This window comes from Arvicola amphibius, chromosome 4, assembly GCF_903992535.2.
Source record: "Arvicola amphibius chromosome 4, mArvAmp1.2, whole genome shotgun sequence".
In the NCBI taxonomy this organism is placed as follows: Eukaryota; Metazoa; Chordata; class Mammalia; order Rodentia; family Cricetidae; genus Arvicola; species Arvicola amphibius.
In genome coordinates this window covers 102,538,791-102,561,560 of record NC_052050.1, presented here as the reverse complement: position 1 = coordinate 102,561,560, position 22,770 = coordinate 102,538,791, and the positions used below count along the sequence as shown (strand labels likewise).

The 22,770-nt window shown below is 42.1% G+C and overlaps 1 protein-coding gene across 3 annotated transcripts; it reads right to left on the bottom strand.

The window, feature by feature from the left end:
- Positions 1 to 2,793: 2,793 nt before the first annotated feature.
- On the bottom strand, positions 2,794 to 11,469 carry Mpv17l (MPV17 mitochondrial inner membrane protein like). Of its 3 annotated transcripts, none has more exons than XM_038328534.1 (4): positions 10,931 to 11,457; positions 8,299 to 8,369; positions 3,771 to 3,800; positions 2,794 to 3,537 (listed from the first exon to the last, which is right to left on the bottom strand). In XM_038328534.1, the coding sequence occupies exons 1-4, from the start codon at positions 11,238 to 11,240 to the stop codon at positions 3,364 to 3,366; spliced, it is 585 nt and encodes a 194-aa protein (XP_038184462.1). In that variant the 5' UTR covers positions 11,241 to 11,457; the 3' UTR covers positions 2,794 to 3,363. The 3 variants fall into 3 exon arrangements, with proteins under 3 accessions (XP_038184462.1, XP_038184463.1, XP_038184464.1); XM_038328535.1 differs by having other exon boundaries at positions 10,986 to 11,113; XM_038328536.1 differs by lacking the exon at positions 8,299 to 8,369 and having other exon boundaries at positions 10,931 to 11,469.
- Between the last annotated feature and the right edge of the window lie 11,301 nt (positions 11,470 to 22,770).

Sequence of the window (22,770 nt, the reverse complement as noted above, 5' to 3'; positions counted from 1 at the left end):
CATAGTTTACACAGGCATTGTAAAGAATAAATACATTTTGCAAAGTTGAGGAATGACCAGAGAATATTACGTTATTATTTCTTCCCTTTTTCCCTGCCCCAGTTCACCATTTCTTCTTCCCTTCTCTCCTTCTTTGAATAACTCCTGGGCAAGAGCTGTGCCACTGAGCTACATCCCAACCCCTTAAGCACATTCAGTATCTATATATTTACACATATTACATATAACTATTTACATATATTTGTGTGTATGTAAGTGAAGATAGTATACATATGCATATGGACACTCACAGGTATGTGTGTGCACATGGAGGCCAAAGGTTGACATGTGATATCTTTCTTTGATCTCTCTCCACATTGCTAATTGACTTAGCCATTGTTGTATTGCTGTGAAGAGACACCATGGCCACAGCAGCTCTTAGAAAGGAAAACATTTAATGGACGGTGATGGCGCACGCCTTTAATCCCATCACTTGGGAGGCAGAGGCAGGTGGATCTCTGTGAGTTCAAGGCCAGCTTGGTCTACAAGAGCCAGTTCCAGGACAGGCTCCAAAGCTACAGAGAAACCTTGTCTTGAAAAATAACAACAACAACAACAAAAAAGAAAGCATTTAATTGGGGCTTGGTGCTTGCTTACAGTTCCAGTGGTTTGGTCCATAATTGTGTTACACTTAGCCCATTATGCTCCATGAAGAAGGAAAGAGACTGCACTTACAGGTTCCAAAGATTTTATTAAATCACCACATAAGCTGACTGATCAGTGATACAGGACAAGGACTCTCCTAACAGCACTAAGTAGGGGCAGTAGTAGCAAAAAATAATATATGCAGTGAAATCACAAATATTTGTTGCCAAGTTACAGTTACAATTTTCACCAATCAGGATTAGGGACTTCCTTGAATATATGTTCCATCATTGTAAATTAATATACAATGCAAGGCTTTCAGTCCAACCAGTCAGATTCATTTGTTCTTTCTGTGGTTAGGAACAGCCACAATGTTTCTAAAGAGCTAAAGGTGCACAACCGCAGAACACATGTTTCTGTGGTTTAGGGAGGAAGCGGGCCAGCCATTTGAAAGTTCTCAGTTCCCCTAGGGTTTGGGAACCTGAACTTTATTTCACCTTCAGCATCATGGTGGGAAGCATGGTGGCATGCAGGCACACATGGCGTTGAAGAAGTAGCTGAGAGTCCTATATCTGGATCCACAGACAACAGGAAGAGAGAGACACTGGACCTGACTTGGGCTTCAGAAACCCCAAATCCCCACCCCCAGTGACACACTTCCTCCTCTAGGCCACGCCCACTACAAGGTCACTCCTCCTAATCCTTTCAAAGAATGCCCCTCCCTGATGAGTAAGCATTCAAATCCATGAGCCACTCTCATTCAAACACTACATTGATACAATATCTCCTGCTGAATCCTGAGTTCATGGATTCCATTCAGCTTGTCAAACTAAAGCTTGCTCCAGAGAATCCCATTTCTACCTTCTGAGCACTGAGATTACAGGCAGACCACCACAGCCACCCAACTCTCAAAAGCATACAGTCATCAAGAATTGTTCTTACTACTTCCCTAATGCAAAGGGCATTAATACCTGTTACAGTTCAATAACTTAGACATCTAGAAGGTGCATGCTCATAATTTATACCAACATATCACAAACCATATAAATTATTTGCTTAGAAATTTAAGTATTAATTCTAAAAATGATCTTAAATATACATTCTCCAGACAAACTCAAAAGTCAGTGTTTTACATCTTAGCATCTGTCAAGTACACTAGTATTGGCAATGGAACCATAGGCAATGTGTAGGCGAGACTGCTGAAATGTCTGTCTTTGTGGTTTGGGGACAGGGACTTGCTGTTTTGTCCAGTTCAGTCTTGAACTCCTGGGCTGGAATGTTCCTCCTCCTCAAGTCTCCCGAGCAGACAGGGGCACACCTCCCTACCCGGTTATTTACACACTTTGGAAACCTGACGGTGGCTGGCTGAGATGAGACAAGCTGAGTAGATGTGAAAGGCTGGCTGATGTTTCCTATGTTCACTTTAAAGCATTGAATTATGAAAGAATCCTGTTAGCATCCTGGGATACAGCTAGTGACAGAGCGCTTGCCTTGCATGCACAGGACCTTGGGATCTATCCCTAGTACCACACACACAGAGACACACACACACAAGTCAGGCATGGTAGCTCATGTCTGTAGTCCCAGCATTTAGAAAAAGTAATCCTCCCAGAGGCAAGAGGACTATTGCAAACTGTGTGCACTAATACAATATGGATTAGCATTATTCCTTACAGAGGAAGCAAATAATTCGTTTTCTAGAATTTTCAATTACTGTAATTAAGAAATCAAATATTTTATTTCATATATGTAGGAATGAGGGTGCGTTGGTCAGTTTTTTTCTTTGCAAACCTAAATAAAGAGTACTGTGCTTGGATGGTAGAATAGCGGGAGAGTAAGGCATGATGGCACATGCCTACAATCTCAGCATTTGTAAGGCGGAGTTCCAGGGTAGCCTGAGCTACACAAAGAGAGACCCTATCTTTAAAAATAGATAGTAACAATAAATATTCTATCCTGAAGATGCCCAAACTGTTCCTTTTTTGAAAATAAAAGTATCTGCTTAAAGAACTTAGGCAAGTGGATCTCTGTGAGTTTGAGGCCAGTTCCAGGACAGAAACTCTGCCTCAAGAAAGAAAGAAAGAAAGAAAGAAAGAAAGAAAGAAAGAAAGAAAGAAAGAGAGAGAGAGAGAGAGAGAGAGAGAGAGAGAGAGAGAGAGAGAGAGAGAGAGAGAGAGAGAGAGAGAGAGAGAGAGAGACAGACAGACAGACACACACACAGAGAGAGAGAGAGAGAGAGAGAGAGAGAGAGAGAGAGAACAAACTTCAGTGTTGATGTAATAAATTATTATTATCTGGGGAGGCTTATTATTCAAATGTCTTGACTGAACTCTATATAGATAGAAACTGAACTATAAGGACAAAAGGCAATTTGATCCTAACATGTGTAGGAAATAGCCTGAGCGTTTAGGCTAGAAACATAAACAATCAAAACTGGACGTTTTTTAAAACTCAACTGGCCTTATAATATTAGAATAGAAATATTAATAACTTCAAAATGTCACCTGTCACTTGTAATTTTAGCCAAAGCACTAGAAGGAAGACTTCCAGGCTGGAATGAATGGGAAAGGTTTGGATAACAGTTAAAAAAATCATTGATAATTTCAAAACAAGTGGGCCTATGGAAAGGGAATTCTTCATGATGGAGCCCATAATAACTGGTTGGTGGCGCAGGCCTGCTGCAGGTGACCAAGAGCAATGGAGAAACAAAACTGAGTCTCTATGGGAGTCCTGGACTCCTCACTCCTCTGGGGGCCTGTCACTCGCCTCCTTCCCGCGAAAGAAGATGAACACGGACTTCACTGTGCCGTCGCCGCTCTGCTGGGAAAAGCACAAGAAGGTGGCCCAGAGGAAACCGCACAGCCCCGTGTATGCTGTCCTCCAGTGCACAGGGACAAGGCTGAAGTTGGTCAGCTGTAATGGAGAAAGAGTGTGTTAGGAATGCATAGGTAACAGTTTGTTTTGGGTTTTGTTTTTATTCCATGCTAGGGACTGAACTTTTGACCTAGCACACGACAGGCAAATGCTCTACCTCTGAGCCAAGGCCCAGCCCCAGATTCTCTTTTATTGTTGGTTGTGAGCTTAGCCTCTGAAGGCTGAGCCATCTCTCCAGCCCCAGCCCCGATCCACTGTAGCTTGGCACTCACCTGTACAAAGGGCCAGTACATCAAACCACTCTGGAATAAAGAAAGCCCACATTAGAATGCTGTCTAGTTACAAAACAAACACATAGTTCATTCTATAAGACACCAAGAAATGTCAGGCATGTAGGCTGCCCAGCAAGGACTGGATTGCACTCTGAGCCAATTAAATGGAGACTTCCTGACATCTTGCGAATAGAGCAGGTGGATACTTGAGGGCACAGCTTGTAAGTGAGTACACCTTTTGTTAGTTATAAGTGTGGAATGAGATTCTGGAAGCAATAAACACTTTAAAATAATCACATATATTTATATATTATAATTTCCAAGTAAGTATCAGAATATAGTATATATTACATGTTTTTTATTAGTGAATTCTTTAAAGTGTATTCCAAACCAAAAGAAATTTTTTTCTGAGATAGGGCCTCACTATGGTGTCATTGGTTGGCCTGGAGTTTGGCCCACACTATAAATCAGGCTGGCTTAGAATTCACAGAGATCCACCTGCCTCTGTCTCCCACTGCTGGGACAAAAAGGCGTGTGCCACCACACCTAGCTAATCCAAACAGTTCTTGTTTGTTTGTTTTTGTTTTTCAAGACAAGGTTTCACTGTGTAGCTTTGGCTGTCCTGGAACTTGCTTGGTAGAGCAGGCTGGCCTCAAACTCAGAGATCTGCCTGCCTCTGCCTCCTAAGTGCTGGGATTAAAGTTGTGTGCACCACTGCTCAGCCCCAAACAGTTCTTTATGGAACAACATGCAAACAACCTATCTAATGTTATCTCTTGGTACAGAACAAGATTAGCTGGCATTACAAAATTTCTTCTTACATATATTTTGTGTGTGTGTGTGTGTAGGTAGGTAGGTAGGTAGGTCGGAAGATACTTCCAGAAGTCTTTGAGACTGAACTCAGGTTCTCAGACCTGGTGGCAAGCCCCCTTACCTACTGAGTCATCTTGCCAACATCTTCAATTTTTAAAATAATTTTTTTATTTATTTGTTTTTGTAATTGGATCTTGCTCTGTAGTTCAGTTTGGTCTCAAACTAATAGTAGTCTCCTGCCTCAGCCTCCTGAGTGCTGGGATTATAAGTATGAGCCACCACACTTCAACAATTAATTTTTAAAAATATATACACGAGCCAGGCAGTGGTGGTGCACGCCTTTAATCACAGCACTTGGGAGGCAGAGGCAGGCTGATCTCTGTGAGTTCAAGGCCAGCCTGATCTAAAAGAGCTAGTTCCAGGACACGCTCCAAAGCTATAGAGAAACCCTGTCTCGAAAAATCAAAATAAATAAAATTAAAAAATAAAATATATACATTAGCCAGTTGGCAAATCTTTAATTCTAGCACTTTGGAGGTAGAGTATCTATGGTGTGTGTGTGTGTGTGTGTGTGTGTGTGTGTGTGTGTGTGTGTGCACGCATGAGCATGTAGGTATGTGTATGTGTGAAAGACAGGATTCTTTCTGCAGGAACACAGAAATCAGCTTGAAGGACCTTGCACTGGCCAATTCTGGAATGCTTGCAAGCACCAGAATTAATTAAACATCACAATGAATTATAAACTGCTGGAAGAAAAAAAAGAACCCCAGAGTACATACCCCCAATAAAAAAGACCCCCAGAGTACATACCCACAATAAAGAAGAACCCCCAGAGACATAAACATAATAAAGAAGTGGCCCGGACAGAAGAGCCCGCCCTTTCTCACAGTCCAGGGCTGAGTGGCACCCGGTGAACACCAGGGCCGGGAAGACTCACCACACAGTACCCAGCACAGCAGGGCAGTCAGAAATGGTGCAAAGGTTAAGATGTGCCCAGGTACCTAGCATGCACAAGACCCTGGATGATAGCCCCAGCACTGTAGGAAAGAGGGAAGGTGAAGGAAGGGGAATAGAAGGGAAGGAAATAGAAGGGGAAAGAGAATAGAAGGGAAAGAGGCTCAGACTACTTGGAAGATTATGTGATCCCAGCTACTTGGGAGACTGATGCCGGAGGATTGCAAGTTCTTCATCTGCCTAGGAAACTTAGTGAGCCCCTTTCTCAAAAATGATTGGTAAAAAAGAGCTTGGTGTAACTTGGGGGTAGCACGCACATCTAGCATGCTTGGGGTCCACTGCAAAAAAAAAAAAAGTAAATAGGCTGAGGATATGGTTCAGTTGGTAGAATGTTTGCCTAGCATTCACAAATCTCTGGGTTCAAGTCTCAGCTACATAATGAGTTCAAGGATAGCCTTAGCTACATAAGACAATAATTTCTTCTTTTTTTTTGGTTTTTTGAGAGAGGGTTTCCCTGTAGTTTCTAGAGCCTGTCCTGGAACTAGCTCTTGTAGATCAGGCTGGCCTCTAACTCAGAGATCCGCCTGCCTCTGCCTCCCGAGTGCTGGGATTAAAGGTGTGTGCCACCACCGCCCGGCTAATAATTTCAATAATAATAACAATAATAGACCGGGGTAGGTAGGTAGGGATAGGTTGCTTGCCTAACGTGTGTGAGGACCTGGGTCTAATCCCAGTGCTAAAAAGGAAATAAAGACATAAGACATGCCAAGAATCCTAGGTCTTGCACCCAAGGCAATACTAAGGGGAGAGATTACCAATGACCTGTACTCCAATTCTGCTTCCTCTTCTTTCCAACATTTGACATACAGCACAGTGTGGTAGCCTACAACGCCTATAATCTCAGCACTCAGTAGGCTGAAGAAGGATTACTGTACATTTGGGGACCAGCCTTGAGTACAGAGTAGGTTTGGACCAGCCTGGGCTACACAGCGAGACCTTGCTTCAAAACAAACAACAAAATCAATAAATGTTTAAATTAATAAAACATTTCATATGTGTGTATCTCTCTTGAATCTGATATAATGGGAAACCTCACTCCCTTCTAAAATAAAGGACAAGGAAGTCACATTCCAAAGTTGCTGTAGAGGCACAATTTCTACCCCAAGAGAAGTAGCTAGAGTTGTAAACCCCTTCCATGCAGGAAATGTCCCTAACTATAGGGACTCTGGGGTTCTCTGGCTTCAGATCTCCGGTCTCCCTTCAATCATCAAATGGACATTGCTGGTTCTGGGCTCAGATCCACCCACCAGAAGATCCTAGGAACACTGCAAGTGACAGCTCAGTGTGGCTTCACATTGTCTTGGCCTTTGTGTCTTTAAACTGAGAACCCCTCCACCTTCCACTAAACAAACACTTCTACCTCCAAGCTATAGCTCTACCCTCAGCACTGCTAAGGTGCTCTACCCCAGACAGAGACTAAGTACATGTAAGACATTAGGGATATATTTTGGGATCCTGAAGATTTATCTATCTGATTGTTATTATTAATTGAATCAGTCTAGTGCTGGGTCAAAGCTGAGAAATGTCACTGACTGCCAGGCCTGAAGACAATAAGCCCTCACTGAATGCATGGATAGTGTTGGTTCAACAGCAACATAGACCTTCGTCCTGAAGAAAAAACACAGCAGTAGATTTGCTTCACTAGGAGTAAGTCTGGGAAACACCCTGTGGCATGGAGGAGGCTCTTTCACAGGACTCACAGAACACACACCTCGCTGCACTAACAGTGGGGACGATGCCTTGACAGCCCACAGCCACAATTCCTGTTTTACAAATAGGTTTGGAAACCTATTGAATAAATTGTGATTGCTGATCAGAATAAATCTAATGAAGTCAGAAATCATCGTGAACACCTGCCTGAATGCAGAGACAGTGTTTATTTCCTGTCCCCGAGAAGCAGAGGCACCGACCTACAGTCTCAGTTACTTGAGAGGCTGAGGTAGGAAGGTTGCTTGAGCCCAAAAGTAGTAAAACAGTTTGGGTGACATCATGAGATATCCATTTTCAAATTAAAACAAAACAAAATGTCACAAAATTGATACAATGCTTTTTTGAAATATTGCATTCCCAGATCAACCAAAGTTGATTAAGTCTAACTTAGTCCTTGTTGTTTTGAGTCCATCTAGTGGCATAAACCTGTAATCCCATCTCCTCCAGAGGCTCCATCTTCTCCTGAGGTCCCAGGAGAATCAGCAGTTTGAGGGCTGTCTGAGCTACAGAGAACTGAATGCCAGTCTGGTCAACTCATAGAGATCATTGCTCAAGAAAGGAAAGAGGGAAGTAGTGAAAGAAAAAGAGAGTGGAAGGGAGGAACGAAAAAAGCAGGAAGAAAAGGAAGGGAAAAGGGGAAGAAGGGAAGAAGAGACTGAAAGAAAAGCTAAGTGGGCTAGCAAGATGGCTCAGTGGGGAAAGGAGCTTGCTACTAAGTCCGAGGGCCTGAGTTCAACCTCTGGAATCCACACGGTTCAGGAGAGATCTTCCACACGTGGACCTCTGACTCCCACACTCTCAAGCCCCATCATCCCCTAGATAAATAACGTCACTGTCGGGGGCGCATGCATGTGCATGGGGTTCAGGGACCACTGTGAGAGTCTCCACGTGAGTCCTCAGGCTTGGCAGCAAACTCCTTTACCCACTGAGTAGTCTTTAATGTTAAAAATATTCAAAAAGATACGATTATATTTTCAAAAGCCAGCCTTACCTTATACGTATTCCAGAATTTTTGCTTCAGGTCCAAAAATATGTCCTCCTTTCCCTGGAGAATGCTCATACCTATTTACAGAAACATACCAGAAGGATTTCAGGAGTAGAATGACCACTGTCTAACAGTGGTCAAGTTTCTCATCCCAACAGGATCCAGGCACATCCAATTCCAATCATTCACTATGTGGCTGTTGACCCAACAGGAAAACAGAAATATCTCTGTTTTTAAACTGAATTTAAAGGAACACCAAGTAGGAAGTAACAATAGCCAGGTATAAAAGTTAGAGCAGAATGATTCTTTACCTAAACGAAGAATCCACAAAATGCAAACTAATACTAGCATTGGATAATGAGCTCACTGCTGTCTTTCTAGTTTGTGTTTATTTTACATTTATTTGTTTACTGTGTGTTTGCATTTGCCACTGCCCAAGTGTGGAGCTCAAAGAACAACGTGCTGAGGTCAGTTCTCTTTCCACCCTGTGGGCTCCACAGTGGTCAGGGTTAGGAGCAGCTGTCTTTCCTCACACGTATGTATACCATGTGTTGTGGATAAGGTCGTAAGCCACAGTGTGGGTGCTGGGAAGTGAAGTCTGGCCTTTTGCAAGAACAAGCGTTCTTAACTGCTGAGTCATCTTTCCAGCCCTGGCTGTCCTGGAACTCACTCTGTAGACCAGGCTGGCCTCGAACTCACAGAGATCCACCTGCCTCTGCCTCCGAGTGCTGGGATTAAAGGTGTGAGCCACTACACCCAGCTCATTTGTTTCGTGAGACAGGACTTCAAGTGTCACAGGCTGGTGTCAAACTCACTATTAGGTAGCCAAAGATGATTTGATCCTCTGTCTCTGCCTCTCACGTGCTGGAATGCTACAGATGGGAACCACCATTCCCAGGCATGTGTTGCTGGGAGCAGAGTCCAGAGTCCAAGCCCTCTACCAAGTGAGTTGCAGCCCTGGCACCAACTTTGAAAACAGCAACAACAAAAAAAAAAAAATTAACCTTTCCCCCTTTTCTTCTCCTTCCTTTCTTTTGTTCTTTTTTGGTTGTGCTGGGATTAAACGTGGGGCCTCCAGCATGGTAAGGCCACACTCTACCACACTTTCACCCTAACTTCATTCCTTTAAAGATGAAAACTACTGGGCCCTGGACATTCCAGCAACTACAAATTTCCCATCAGTATATTCTAACCAGAGTTTAACATTCAAGAAATAGAAATAGGTGTGTAAAAACAACCCTTAAAAATACTGACAGCCCTGACTGTGCACTCAGGGGGACGGGTGGGGGGAATAAGAGTGTGTTATTAGTCAATTACAAGAGACAGAACCCAGCAACTGCTGTAGTCCTGTGACCTGCTTACCCAGTTAATGCTAAGTCCTCACATGAGCACATCACTTGACCCCGCCTTACAATCAACTGGTAGGAGGAAAAGCTAGTCAGTCATGGTGGCACTGTAAAGCTAGCAAGCAGGGGGCTGAGGCAGGAGGACTGCCATGAACACTACACAGAGTGGCTTTGTCTAAAGAAGTGCTTAGCGAGGCCAGCGGCAAGCCCGTGTCCAGGTGCAGCCCGACTATCAGTTTTGAAGGAGCACCTTTAACTCCCAGCCCCGGCTCATGCTCCCTTCACTGGAACATGAAGGAGGGAAACTGAACCACAAATCTGGAAGCAAGACACAGCAAAAATCCAGACGGGTGATATATCAGAAGGCCTCAAGCCTTCACCCTAGGTGTCTCCCACACCCTGGGACAGCATCGTTTCCCAGTTTCCTACTATGACTACCAACATCAAGATGAACAATATGGCTGAAGCCTGGATTATGCTATCTTCTGGTGAACTTCCAAATCGCTCCATCCATGTCTCCTCATTCAATAACATGTATGGGAATTGTGAGAGTATCCGCCTTATTATTGTATTCGTGTTACCTTAGTATTGTGATATCTCAAAGATCCAATAGGAATCTAGCCTGTCAAGTCACAGGACTTGACTAACCCCTTCGTCACTGCACCAAGGGTCAAGCCATCCAGCCCAGCGTGAAGAGAACTCTTTCTCAGGTACACAACCCCCTCCCATTCTCCCTGTGACCCCCTGCCCCTCACCTCAGGGAACTCTTGTTGCCCAAGCAAGACTAAGGCCCTGGAAATGACTTTTCTATAATCTCAGGTTCCACCCACTCTGCCCCAGAATCACCGACCCCTCATTTTGAATTGGTGTATTGGCTGTGTGGTTTTTCCCAGAACAGGTGGAGCACAAGGAGGTTAGCTAAGCCAGAGTCTCTTGGATGTATCCTTTTCTGGAGGAAAATAGACCCTACACTCACTCACTCTTGAACACGTTAGCGTCTCAGCTCTGACACCAACCCCCTGAATCCCTGGCACGCTGGATCTCCAGTTCTCCGGCCCCCAAATTCTTCCTCACGGAAACCTTAAATCCCCTAATATCCAGTCCTCCTGTCGCTGCTTCAAGGCCTCGTTCCAGCCCTAGTTCCCTGGCCGCAGATTTGTCACCTCCTGCCTCAGCCCCAGTGGTTTCTGATCTCCGGTCTCCGCGGTCCCCAGTCTTCCCCACTCCCCGATCCTCCTGCCGGGCCTGTAGTGCCCCAATCCCAGACTCCGATCTCCGCCTTGGCCCCTCACCGACGTAGAAGGCCGACAGGACAATGGGCCCACCGACAGTCTGGTCGCACAGCACCTTGGCCAGGACCGTGCGCGGCGCTCGGCCCGGCAACGCACGCTCCAGAAGACGCAGCCACACGTAGTTGAAGTTGCCGTGGAAGGTTACGGCCAGAGTGGCCACGCGGCGCGTCTGGCGCCAGTCGGCCGGGCCTCCCCGCAGCCGCTGCTGCAGCGCATCACCCGCCGAGAAGAGGCCGGCGTAGAGCAGCACGTTGGTGGGCCACGGATAGCGCCGCGCCGCGCGTGGAAACACACGCCACCAACTCGCCATACCGCCCAGCGTGCCTTCCGCTCCTGCACACCTGACTGAGCCGCAGGTGCCAGGGCGATTGGACACCACTATGCACACCCAACCCGCGTGCCCAATCCCATCACGGTTGGCCACCGGGAGGGCGGAGCCTCTGCGGCATAAGGGGTCCACCCGGTTTGGGCAATTTACAAGAAATCTCCAGAAGAAGGAGAGGTGCTCAGACAGAAAGCAGAACTGTCATTCCCAAAGGCCGGGAAGTGTAGGAACTGTGGCTGCCACCGGGGCATTGGTGATGACCTCACGACTTTGTGAATATGCCAAAAAACAGTGGCTCCTACGCTTTAAAATCGAGATTTGTTTGTTTGTTTGAAACGGGATCTCATGTGTTCCAAACTGAGCCCCAACTCCGTATTTAGTTGAGGACGACTTTCAACTCCCACTCTCCTGCCTCCAATTCCCATGGATTACAGATTTGGGCCACAGGGTGGACTTAAATTTTGTGACACGTGAATCCTATTTCTAAAGATGTGGGGCTGAAATGAAGCTCTGTAGTAGTGCAGAAAGCCCCGGCTTCAGTTCCCCATTATTGCAATAAAAATGAAGAAAGAAAGCTAGCTCTGCTACCAAAGTGTCAGTGTACTTGAGATGCTTGTAAACAGGGAATTCATTCTTTTAGCACACAATACGTTGCTTTTCTACGTCACTACGGGCCAAATGTTAGGCTGAGACATTTCATGAATGAAATAGTACTGGATGGTATGTCGACTACTCTCCCCACTTCGGCTTGTGCCTCAGTGACCCCTGCCACCCCAAAACAGGTTGGAGACCCATGGTACGGGCTCCAAAAGCAAGGGTAAGTGGGCATATGGTCAGCAGATAGAAACTCTGGCGTTCTACAACTCATTTGACCCATGCCTTTTCCTACCTGTTACTCCTTCCTTGATAGCCAGTCTGTCATTCAGTATTGCTCCTGTCTTCTGTTTGTTCAACATATTAATTTTTTTCTTTCTTAAAAAAAATCTAGTTCCTTTTAAAGGATATTTTCTTTGTTTATATTTTTAATTTTTATTTTTAGTGTATGTGTGTTTTGTCTGTACATTATTATCACGCCAAGTTTCCACAGAGTTACATACATCATCATTAGCTACCATGTGGGTGCTGTAATTAAACTTGGGTCCTCGAGTGGTGGAGGTCAGTTCTCTCCTTCCACTTTGTAAGTCCTGGGGATTGAATTCAGGCAGTCAGACTTGAAGACAAGTGCCTTAATCTTTTAAATCCTCTCACTAATTCAGTGTTTTAATTTTGAAATAATTCCAGACTTCAAAATATGTAGCAAAATTATACAAAGGAAGCTGGATGTGATGGCAGACCTGTCATTTCTGTACTTGGAATGGGAGCTGCTGAGGCCACCGTAGGCTATATAACAAGATGCCATCTGAAGAAAACAAAAACAAAAAACACAAAGAATTCCCATATACCTTTGATCTTTTGTTTTGTTTGAGTCCAGGGCTCATGTAACCTAGCCTCATCTTCCTAATCCTCCTGCTTCTGCCTCCAGCTAAGGTTACGGGCTTGTGCCACAGCGCCCAGCCACCAAATACTCTGTACTCAATCCTCCCCACGTGTTGACATCTTGCATAACCATGGTATGATTATCCAAACAAGGAGCTGTTGTAATAGTTACCCATTTGTGTGCTGATCTTCCTTAAGTTGGTGCCAGAAAGTCCGTTTCTCCACCCAGAGCTGCTGCTCTGCTGTTTACTCCAGACTGAACCACAGACCAGTTCTCTAAGACTGTTCCTAACTATAAGTTATTTTTATAAGCTGAATTGTCTCCTAGCCTGATTTATACATTGAAGCCATAACTCTTTGTACTTAAGAATGTGACTATATTTGGAAACAAAGACCTTACAGAAGTGACCCAGTAGAAATGAGGTCATGAGGTAGACAGGACAATCTGTATGGTGTCTTCACAAGAGGAAATAGACTTATCAAGAGACACCATAGTGGATTCACACAGAAGAAAAACTATGGGTGGCTGGCTATTTGGACTGGTTATGGTGCCCTTGCTTGTATTTCTAGCACTTGAGAGGTAGAGGCATAGAGTTAAGAGTTTAAGATTAGTATCAACTACACAGTGAATGAGTTTGAGGCCAGCCTGGACCATATAGACTCTGACTTTAAAAACCAAAATGGAGGACAGCAGGATGGCTTGGGGGGAAAGATACTTCAATCTCCAGAACGCACATGGTGGAAGGAGGAATTTGACTCCTACAAATTGTCCTATGACCTTCCCACATGCCACACCATGTCCACTTGTACACACATACACACAGAGAGAAAGACACAGACACAGAGAGGCAGCGGAGTAAAAACTGGAAAGGAAGGAGGAAGTGAGGGAGAGGAGAACTAGAAGGAACGGGAGAAGGTGATACTCTGTGTCTATAAGCCAAAGAAAGGGTTCAGACTAGAGCTAGCTTGACCTTGGCCTTCTTGCTTCCCGAACTATAAGAAAATATGTTTCTATTGACCCTAGTCTGCAATATTATTATCACAGTGTACAGAAACGAATTCATCCTTCCTCTTCAGTCCCTGGGACTCTGCCAGTGTCTGTGCCTTGACTTTCCATACTGCCCACTTACCGGTTTCTAGGGCTCTCATTGTTCTACCACTGGTCCTAAGTGAATCTGTCAGATTTTTCCCCAGCTAGGCAAGCTTTTAGCTCAACAACATATCTGTTTATTACTTACACTCTGTCTTAGTTATGGTTTTATTGTATGATGAAACACTATGATCAAAAAGCAAGTTGAGGAATGTCTTAATTTGGGGTTCTATTGCTGCGAAGAGACACCATGACCACAGCTGGTGTGGGAGGTTCCTCTATCTATGTGTTGCTTTTATTGGTAAAAGAATAAAGCTGCTCTTGGCAAATGGCTTAACAGAGTAAAGCCAGGCAGGAAATCCAAACAGAGATGCAGAGAGAGAGAGAGAGTAGACAGAGTCAGAGAGAAGCCATGTAGCTGCCACAAGAAACAGACACTTCTGCTGGAGCCCACTGAAACTTTGCCAGTAGGACACGACCTTGTGGTGATACACATATTAATGGAGATGGGGTAGTTTAGGATATAAGAGCTAGCTAGAAAATATGCTTAAGCTATTGGCCAAACTGTATTGCAAATAATATAGTTTCTGTGTGATTATTACGGGTCTTAGCAGATGGGAACAAATGAACAGCCTCTGACTACAGATTTCAGGAGTCTGGATGGCTAGAAAACAAATGAGTAGCCTCTGCCAATACACAGCAACTTGTTTTTTTTTAATTTTTTATGATTTATTTAACTTTATTTTATGTGCATTGGTATAAAGGTGTTAGATCCCCTGGAAATGGATTTTCAGACAGTTATGAGCTGCCATATAGGTGCAGCTATATGGCAATATATAGGAATTGAACCCAGGTCCTCTGAAAGAACAGTCAGTGCTCTTAACCATTGAGCCATCTCTCCAGCCCCGCCCCCCATAACAATTCTTTTAAAGGAAAACATTTAATTGGGGCTGGCTTATACTTTCAGAGTTCAGTTCATTATCATCATGGTGGGAAGCATGGCAGTATGCAGGCAGACATGGTGCTGGAGGAGGAGCTGGGAGTTCTATATCTTGATCTTCAGTCAGCAGAAGGAGACACTGTGTGCCACACAGGGTGCAGCTTGAGTATATATGAGACCACAAAGCCTGCTCCCATCAGTGACACACTTCCTCCATGAAGCGGCGAAGATTGGAAATAACCAAAAATAGTCCTTTTATAATTACTCAATTTTAATACAAGGGGAGATAAGGGAACTTACAGAACCAAGGGTCCAGCGGAGCCGAAGATGAGCGCGGGGCAGCGCAAAAGAACGGGGCGCCTTCCGGCTCCCCAATCCTATTTAAGGGGAATGCTACCCCGCTGGAGCAGCCACGCCCCTGAACGCAGGGATTGGGCCAGCTGCCCCAACACCTCCAACAAGACCACACGTCCTAATAACGCCACTCCCTATGTATCAAGCATGCAAACACATGAGTCTATGAGTGCCATACCTATTCAAACCACCAAAGGGAAGAAAAGGTTTATTGAGCTTACACTTCAAATCATGGTCCATCACTGAAGGAAGCCACCAGAGAAACTCAAACAGGACTATAGTATTATTTCATTTGTATTTTAATAAATTAAGCTTGCGAGAAGGTCAGAGCAAAGCAGCCACACTAGTCAGCCATATAGGCCAGGTGGTGGTGGTGGTGGTGGTGGTGGTGGTGGTGCATGCCTTTAATCCCTGCACTAGAGAGGAATATAAATTGGGATGAGACAGGAATTTGTTCTCTTTCAGTCTGAAGATTTCATGGAGGCAAGAGCTCTCTAGTGCCTTGGCTGGTTTGTTTTTCTGATCTTCAGGTTGAATCCCAATATCAGTCTCTGTGTTTTTATTATTCATGCTACATTTGGCGCCCGGTTTGGGGTACAAATTCACAAAAAAGTCACTGGTACAGGCCAAGCTGCACATGGGGCTCCTGCTGAAGTTGCAAGTTGTAGGAGGGCTCCAGCCTTCACCAGCTAAGCTTTATTTCCTTATTTCCCCAAGTCTCTGAGTGAGTTTGAGGTTTTCCTGTTGTAGCTTCTCTGAAGCAGTCTCCAGCTGTCACCCGAACCCCAGAAGCACATGTGCTCTAAACATAGCAGGATTCATCCACCCTAAACTAGCTCGATCTGCCTTCAAGCAGTCCCCTCCCTCACATGTGGTTTTTCTGAACAATTACTTGTTTGTTTTTCAGACAGTTGGCTCTCTCTCTCTCTCTCTCTCTCTCTCTCTCTCTCTGTCTCTCTCTCGCTCACTCTCTCTCTCTTCACCTTGGGCTGCAGATTGCAGGCTCTCCCTCAACCCCCTTCTTGGACTGCTGCCAAATTAGGTAGCTGTTTGAAATCCAGTCAGGCTTTTACTGTCCTACGCAGCAGCAATAGGCCTCATATCTTCATCAACATCTTAGGCTGGTAAAAAACAATTGAGAATTTTTAAAGGGAAGTGTTGTGAAAGGAGCGGTGGGCTGCTTCCAGCCGCCAGGCTAGCTTTACCCGAAATAATTACATGGAAACTGTATTTATTTAAACACTGCCTGGCCCATTAGCTCTAGTCTCTTACTGGCTAACTCTCACATTTTGATTAACCCATTTCTTTTTTTTTTTTTTTTTGGTTTTTCGAGACAGGGTTTCTCTGCAGCTTTAGAGCCTGTCCTGGAGCTAGCTCTTATAGACCAGGCTGGTCTCGAACTCACAGAGATCCGCCTGCCTCTGCCTCCCGAGTGCTGGGATTAAAGGCGTGTGCCACCACCGCCCGGCTTTGATTAACCCATTTCTATTAATGTGTGTAGCACCACGAGGTGGTGGCTTACTGGGAAGATTCTAACCTACATCCATCTTGGGCCGGAGCTTCATGGCGATGCCTCACTGCCAGCATCCTGTTCTGTTTACTCCGCCTACCTAATTTTCTGTCTTATCAAAGGGCCAAGGCAGTTTCTTTATTTAACCAATGAAATCAACACAAAACAGAAGACCCTCCTACATCAGGGAGGAATTAGTTAAAAGAGAGAAGTTTTCCAACATTAAAAAATGGGAAACACCATTACATTTAAGGGATTTGTGTTTCTATATGATAATATGCTAGACAGTTTGAAAATGGAATGGTTAAATGAGAGGATATCTAATTTAGATGAGCTTTATGTAATGTCAATTGTAAACACTATTGGCTTTATCATTTTTGTCTTTTCACTAAAAAAGTGGGTTAATCTGAGAGCTAAGATACAGACCTTAAAAAAACATAAGAAAACAGATCACAGAGATATTTAAATCCAGACAGAAGAATTTAATAGCAAGCCAATTCCAGCATTGCATTATAAGAACAGAGAGTAACAGCCTAAGATTTTCAGACAATCAACCTTGATATATCCAGTAGCTGCTAAATGGCAGAGGCTCTGTTATAGCTAACTGGGCTCCTGAGCCAATGTTAAATATAAAGAGATTCAAGGAAGCAATAGTCTCATATGGCATGCATTCACTATTTCTGAAGCAAATGTTACACTCGTGATCAATTTGTAATAGAATTATCCCTAAAGATAGGATAGAATTGGGTAAAGGTGTTTTAGAGCCAGGTCCACAATTACAATGAAGTATGTGGTTCATAGAAGAGAAGAAGCTAATATTATTGAATCTTTACATAGGGAAATTTCCCAAGATCAAATTCTTGGAGAAGGAGACTATGCTTCTATAGAAAGGCAAGCTAAGGGTTTGTTGTTGTTGTTTTTGTTTTCAAGACAGGGTTTCTCTGTAATAGTCCTGCCTGTCCTGAAACTCACTTTGTAGACCAGGCTGGCCTAGAACTCACTGAGATCTGGCTACCTCTGCCTCCCAAGTGCTGGAATTAAAGGTGTGAGCAACCACTGCCTGGCTTGGTTTTTGTTTTTTGTTTTTATTTTTTTGAGATAGGATAGGATTTCTCTGTATAGCCCTGGCTGTCCTGGAACTCCCTCTATAGACCAGGCTGGCCTCAGACTCACAGAGATCCACCTGGCTCCGTCTCTCAAGTGTTAGGATTAAAGGTGTGTGCCACTACTACCAGTAGAAAAGGAAGCTGTATATGACAACCACACCCTGGATTTATGCTGTGCAGCAGCTTTGAATGATTGGGACAGAATTGGAGAAATAGAAAAAAATGAGTCATTTCTAAAGTTATACAGGGACCAAAGGAAGCCTTTATGGGTTTCTTATAAAGACTGACTTCATCAGTAAATAGAATGATACCACATTCAGAAACTAGACAAATAATAATTGAATCTCTGGCTTTTGAAAATGCCAATTCTCTATGCAAAAGGATAATGAAGCCATTAAAGGCAAGATTAGCATCTTTGGATGGATCTGAGATACAATTAATATTGAATCTCATGAACATCATGATGCATGGATAGGAAAGGTGATTTCCAGAGGTTTGATGAAAAATTGATGTCAAATGTTATAATAAATGGACAGGGCATTCCTAGAATTTCTAAGAATAATACATTCAGAACACCCTTCCTTCTGGATTATACAGAAGGTGTGGGGCCTCTCACAAGCACCTATGCCAAATTTGATTCAGTCATTTCCTAACATCATAGAGAAAACTCCTTCCTGGAGCAAGTAAAGAACCTAATGGCTATTATAAAAAATCATACTGCTCTGGATAATAGAACACCTATAGAAGAGAGAAAAAATTAGGAGAAACCATAAAGTGAATATTTTGGCAAACTTCTATAAATGAACAAAGACCAAAATTAAAAATATGAATAAATGACATTGTCATTGAAGGTCTGGTAGACACAGGTACACATATAACAATAATTTCATCAGAATCTTAGCATGCAAATTGACCTCTTCAGGATGTAAATGTTCAGTTTTTAGAGATCAGAACTTTATCTCAGGTAAAGCAGAATACAAGATGGGTTAAATGTATAGGGTCAGAAGGACAGAGAGAAATATTAAAATCATATGTTGTTGAATTTGTGGGGACATGATCTGTTATAGCAATGAATCCTCAGATTAACATTCCCCAAGCTTAGAAACAAACCATGAATTAATGTATGTTTCTGGGGAAATTACAAGATATTATAAAGTACAGTCACCAGCCATACAGGTTGTATAAAGAACAGGCCACAACAGCTGCTGCTATTTCAAAGGCATCAATAGCCATACCTTTAAAATGGTTGACAGACAAATCAGTATAAGTTAAGCCATAGCCTTTAACAATAGAAAAACTGTAGGCTTTAGAACAACTGGTACAAGAGCAACTAGATGCTCAACATCAACCAGCCCTTGGAATTCTCCTGTATTTGTTGTTGAAAAGAAATCTTAAAAAATGGAGAATGGTAACAGATCTAAGAGCTGTTAATAAGGTGATTCAGCCAATGAAATCTCTAAAGTTTGGTATTTGTTTATCTTTTCTATTGCCTAAAGAATGACCTTTTATAGTTATTGATTTAAAAGATCATTTCTTCACTATATTTTTACAAGAAAAAGACAGAAAATTTTGCCTTCATAGTGCCTATTCATAATAATTCTCAGTCTGCTAAAAGATATCACTAGAAGATTCTCCCATAGGGAATGTTAAATAGGACCACCCAGTGCCAATATTTTGTAAGTCAGTCATTGGAAATGATACATAACCAATTTCCTAAATCTATAGTTTACCATTACATGGATGACATTTTGCTATCTGTCAAATGTAAATACTTTAGAAAGAATGTTTAAAAAAGTAAAGAAAAATTTGCCTTGTTGGGGATTACAAATTGCTCCTGAAAAAAAGCACAAAGAGGAGATTCTATAATTAATTAATTAGGCTTTAAAATAGGTTTACAAAAAGTTAGACCCAAAAAAGGTGCAAATTAGGAGAGATCAGTTGCAGATTCTTAATGACTTCCAGAGATAGCTGGGAGACATTTACCATCTATAGTACACTCTTAGGATAGGCCCTGATGACATTATTAACTTAAACAAAACCTTAGATGGTGGCAAGGATTTAATAGTTCTAGGAAATTATTAGCTGAAGCTGAGAGGGAATTGGCTTTGACTGAAGAGAAATTACAGAGGGCACATGTAGCTCATGTGGATCCAAATCTTAACTGCATTATGATAATGTTACCCTTCAAACATCTTCTACAGGAATTTTAGTGCAGAGGGAAGACATTATCTCAGAATGGATCTTTTTACCACATAAACCAATTAAAAATTTAAAAACTTATGTGGAAAAGGTTAATTCTGAGTTAATTCTAAAAGAATAATTGGAAGTTCATCAATTAGCAGGAATAGACACAGCAGAAATTATAGTACCTTTGATGAAATTAACAAATTATAGGAAGAAAATAACCCCTGGCAAAGAGTTTGTAGTAATTTTTTGGGAGAGATTAACAACAACTATCCCAAAAATAATAGAATTCAACTTATAAAGAGAACTAATTGTATTCTTCCCTGAATTTTATGGGACACACTAATAACTGGAGCCTGTACATTCTATGCTGATACAAATAAATCAGGAAAGGCAAGTTACAAATCAGAAAATTTAAGTAAAGTGGATCAAAGCCTTTATGATTCTGTCCAAAATCAGAATTATATACTATTCTCATGGTACTAAAGGATTTTAAAGAACCTCTTGATTCACAGTATACAGAAAGAGTTGTTTTGCATATTGGAACTGCTGAATTTATACCATATGATACAGAATTGACTTCATTATTTATTCATTTACAAGATATAATCAAGAATATGAATCATCCCATATATGTAATACACATTTGACACTCTATGGGTCTGCCAGGTCCTCTAGCACAAGGTAATGCAGAAATCAATCAACTATTGATTATAAAGGTGCTGAAGGCCTCATAATTTCATGAAAAACATTATATCAATAGCAAAGGTTTAAAAAAGGCTTTTCTGTCACATGGCAGCAAGTCAAGGAAATTAAAAAGAGATGTCCTACTTGTTCTTTCTATAACCAAACACCACTACCTGTAAGAAATAACCCAAAGAGTACTCAAAGGAATGAAATCTGGCAGATGGATGTGTTCCATTCTGTAGAATTTGGAAATCTAAAATATGTACACCACACCATTGATACCTATTCAGGTTTTCGATGAGCAACTGCTTTGTGTTCAGAAAAGGCTGATTGAGTAATCACATATTTGCTAGAAGTTATGGCCATCATGGGCATACCTGTAGAAATAAATACAGACAATGCTCCAGCATATGTTTCTAAGAAAATTAAACAGTTTTTTGCTTATTATAATATAAAGCATATTACAGGCATACCACACAGTCATACAGGGCAGGCAGTTAAAGAAAGATCAAATCAAACTCTAAAAGATATGTTAAATAAACAGAAAGGGATGATAAATACCTGCAGAAAAAGATTGCATAATGCTTTATTAACTTTGAATTTTCTAAATGCTAATGAGACAGGAACAATAGCTGTGGCGAGTCATTGAATAGTAGAAAAAAACTACAGAATTAAATCAGCCATCTACTTTGAAGACGTATTGACCTCAGAATGGAAGCCAGGACATGTGTTACATTGGGGAAGGGGTTTTGCTTTTGTTTCCACAGGAGAAGAAAAGCTATGGAAAACATCAAAATTGATAAAGATTCGATTTGAACAAAAGACATCTCTTAATCAGGAGAGGTAATAGTTCATTAAGCACCATGGTCATTTAACCTAAACTGACCTATAAAACTAAGAAATGTTTGTCATTTGATCATCAGATATAACTTGCCAAAAGGAAACTCCCCAAAATTAGGGTTGGAGAAGGGTTTTGTTTCTGTTTTTTTCAGGAGAATAAAGATATCCAGCTAATAAATCTGAAGACCATTGGTTAAATGAGACATCTGAAGAAAAAGGACAAATCATCTAGAAAAAAATCCAAGAAAAGGAATAAATTGACCTATTGGGTATATCACATTTCCAACAGGATAAAATTTCACAAATCTTTCCAAATGCTTGTTTCTGCTATTCTCTACAGGCACATAATGCAAACGGTCTTTTTGTAGTTCCAGTCTAATTAAAGATTAAAGCTGGCTTTGGAGTTGAGTGTGGCTCTCTCCTTTTCTAAACCTAAGCATGCTTATTAAAGTGAAATCCAAAATATCTGTCTCATGTCAGAAGAGCCACCTGATATGGGAAAGAAGAAAATTAATATTTAAATACTATTTTATTGCCACTAATCTCATGATTTTGTTTTATGTTGATTCTTTAACAGTTTTTCTTAAGGTATAAGATTTATAAGATTAATAGATACATACATATTTTAAACTTTTGTCATGCTATTAATGGTCATACAGAGTGCTAACTAATTCTAGAAGGTTTCCTCTACCTTCCTGTACATGACTTCAGGTTTGAGTCTCTATCAGTTTTCTGCCGTGAACCATGAGCATGCCTAACAATGACCTCTGAAGTCTCCATGAGGAGGATAGAACCTCACGACGATTCCTCCAGGACTATGATAACACTACTAAGGCAAAAACACCACCTAAAGATCAACTTTGGACTATAAACTGCACAGAACAATTTTGAGGTGGCTAGCTGAGATGATCCAGCCTAACAGACTACTCTAACCAGGACTTGAGACGAGCCCTGCACTTTCCCATTACAAGAGACTGGACAACAAATGATACAGATACCTCTCCCAGGATTTGAATTAATCCAAATTTTTCTTTTCAGGATCCCACAAAGATGCCATTGTCCCCCCAGATAGCAGGAAGTAAATTTAAGCATATGACATCCACATTCCAAAGAGGTGGGGTGGGTGATTTAGTCTTTCATTGGGTTATGGATATTTATCATTGTTTAGGGGATTGGTTACAGTTTGTTATTGGTAATGGTCAGGAAAAAAGCTAAAGAAAAAAGCTAAATTAGAGTCAAGGTTTTTGTTTTGAAAAGAAAAAAAAAGGGGATATAGATAGATAGGATAAAAGGGTAGATTATTGAATCTACTCTGAAAAGAAAAAAGG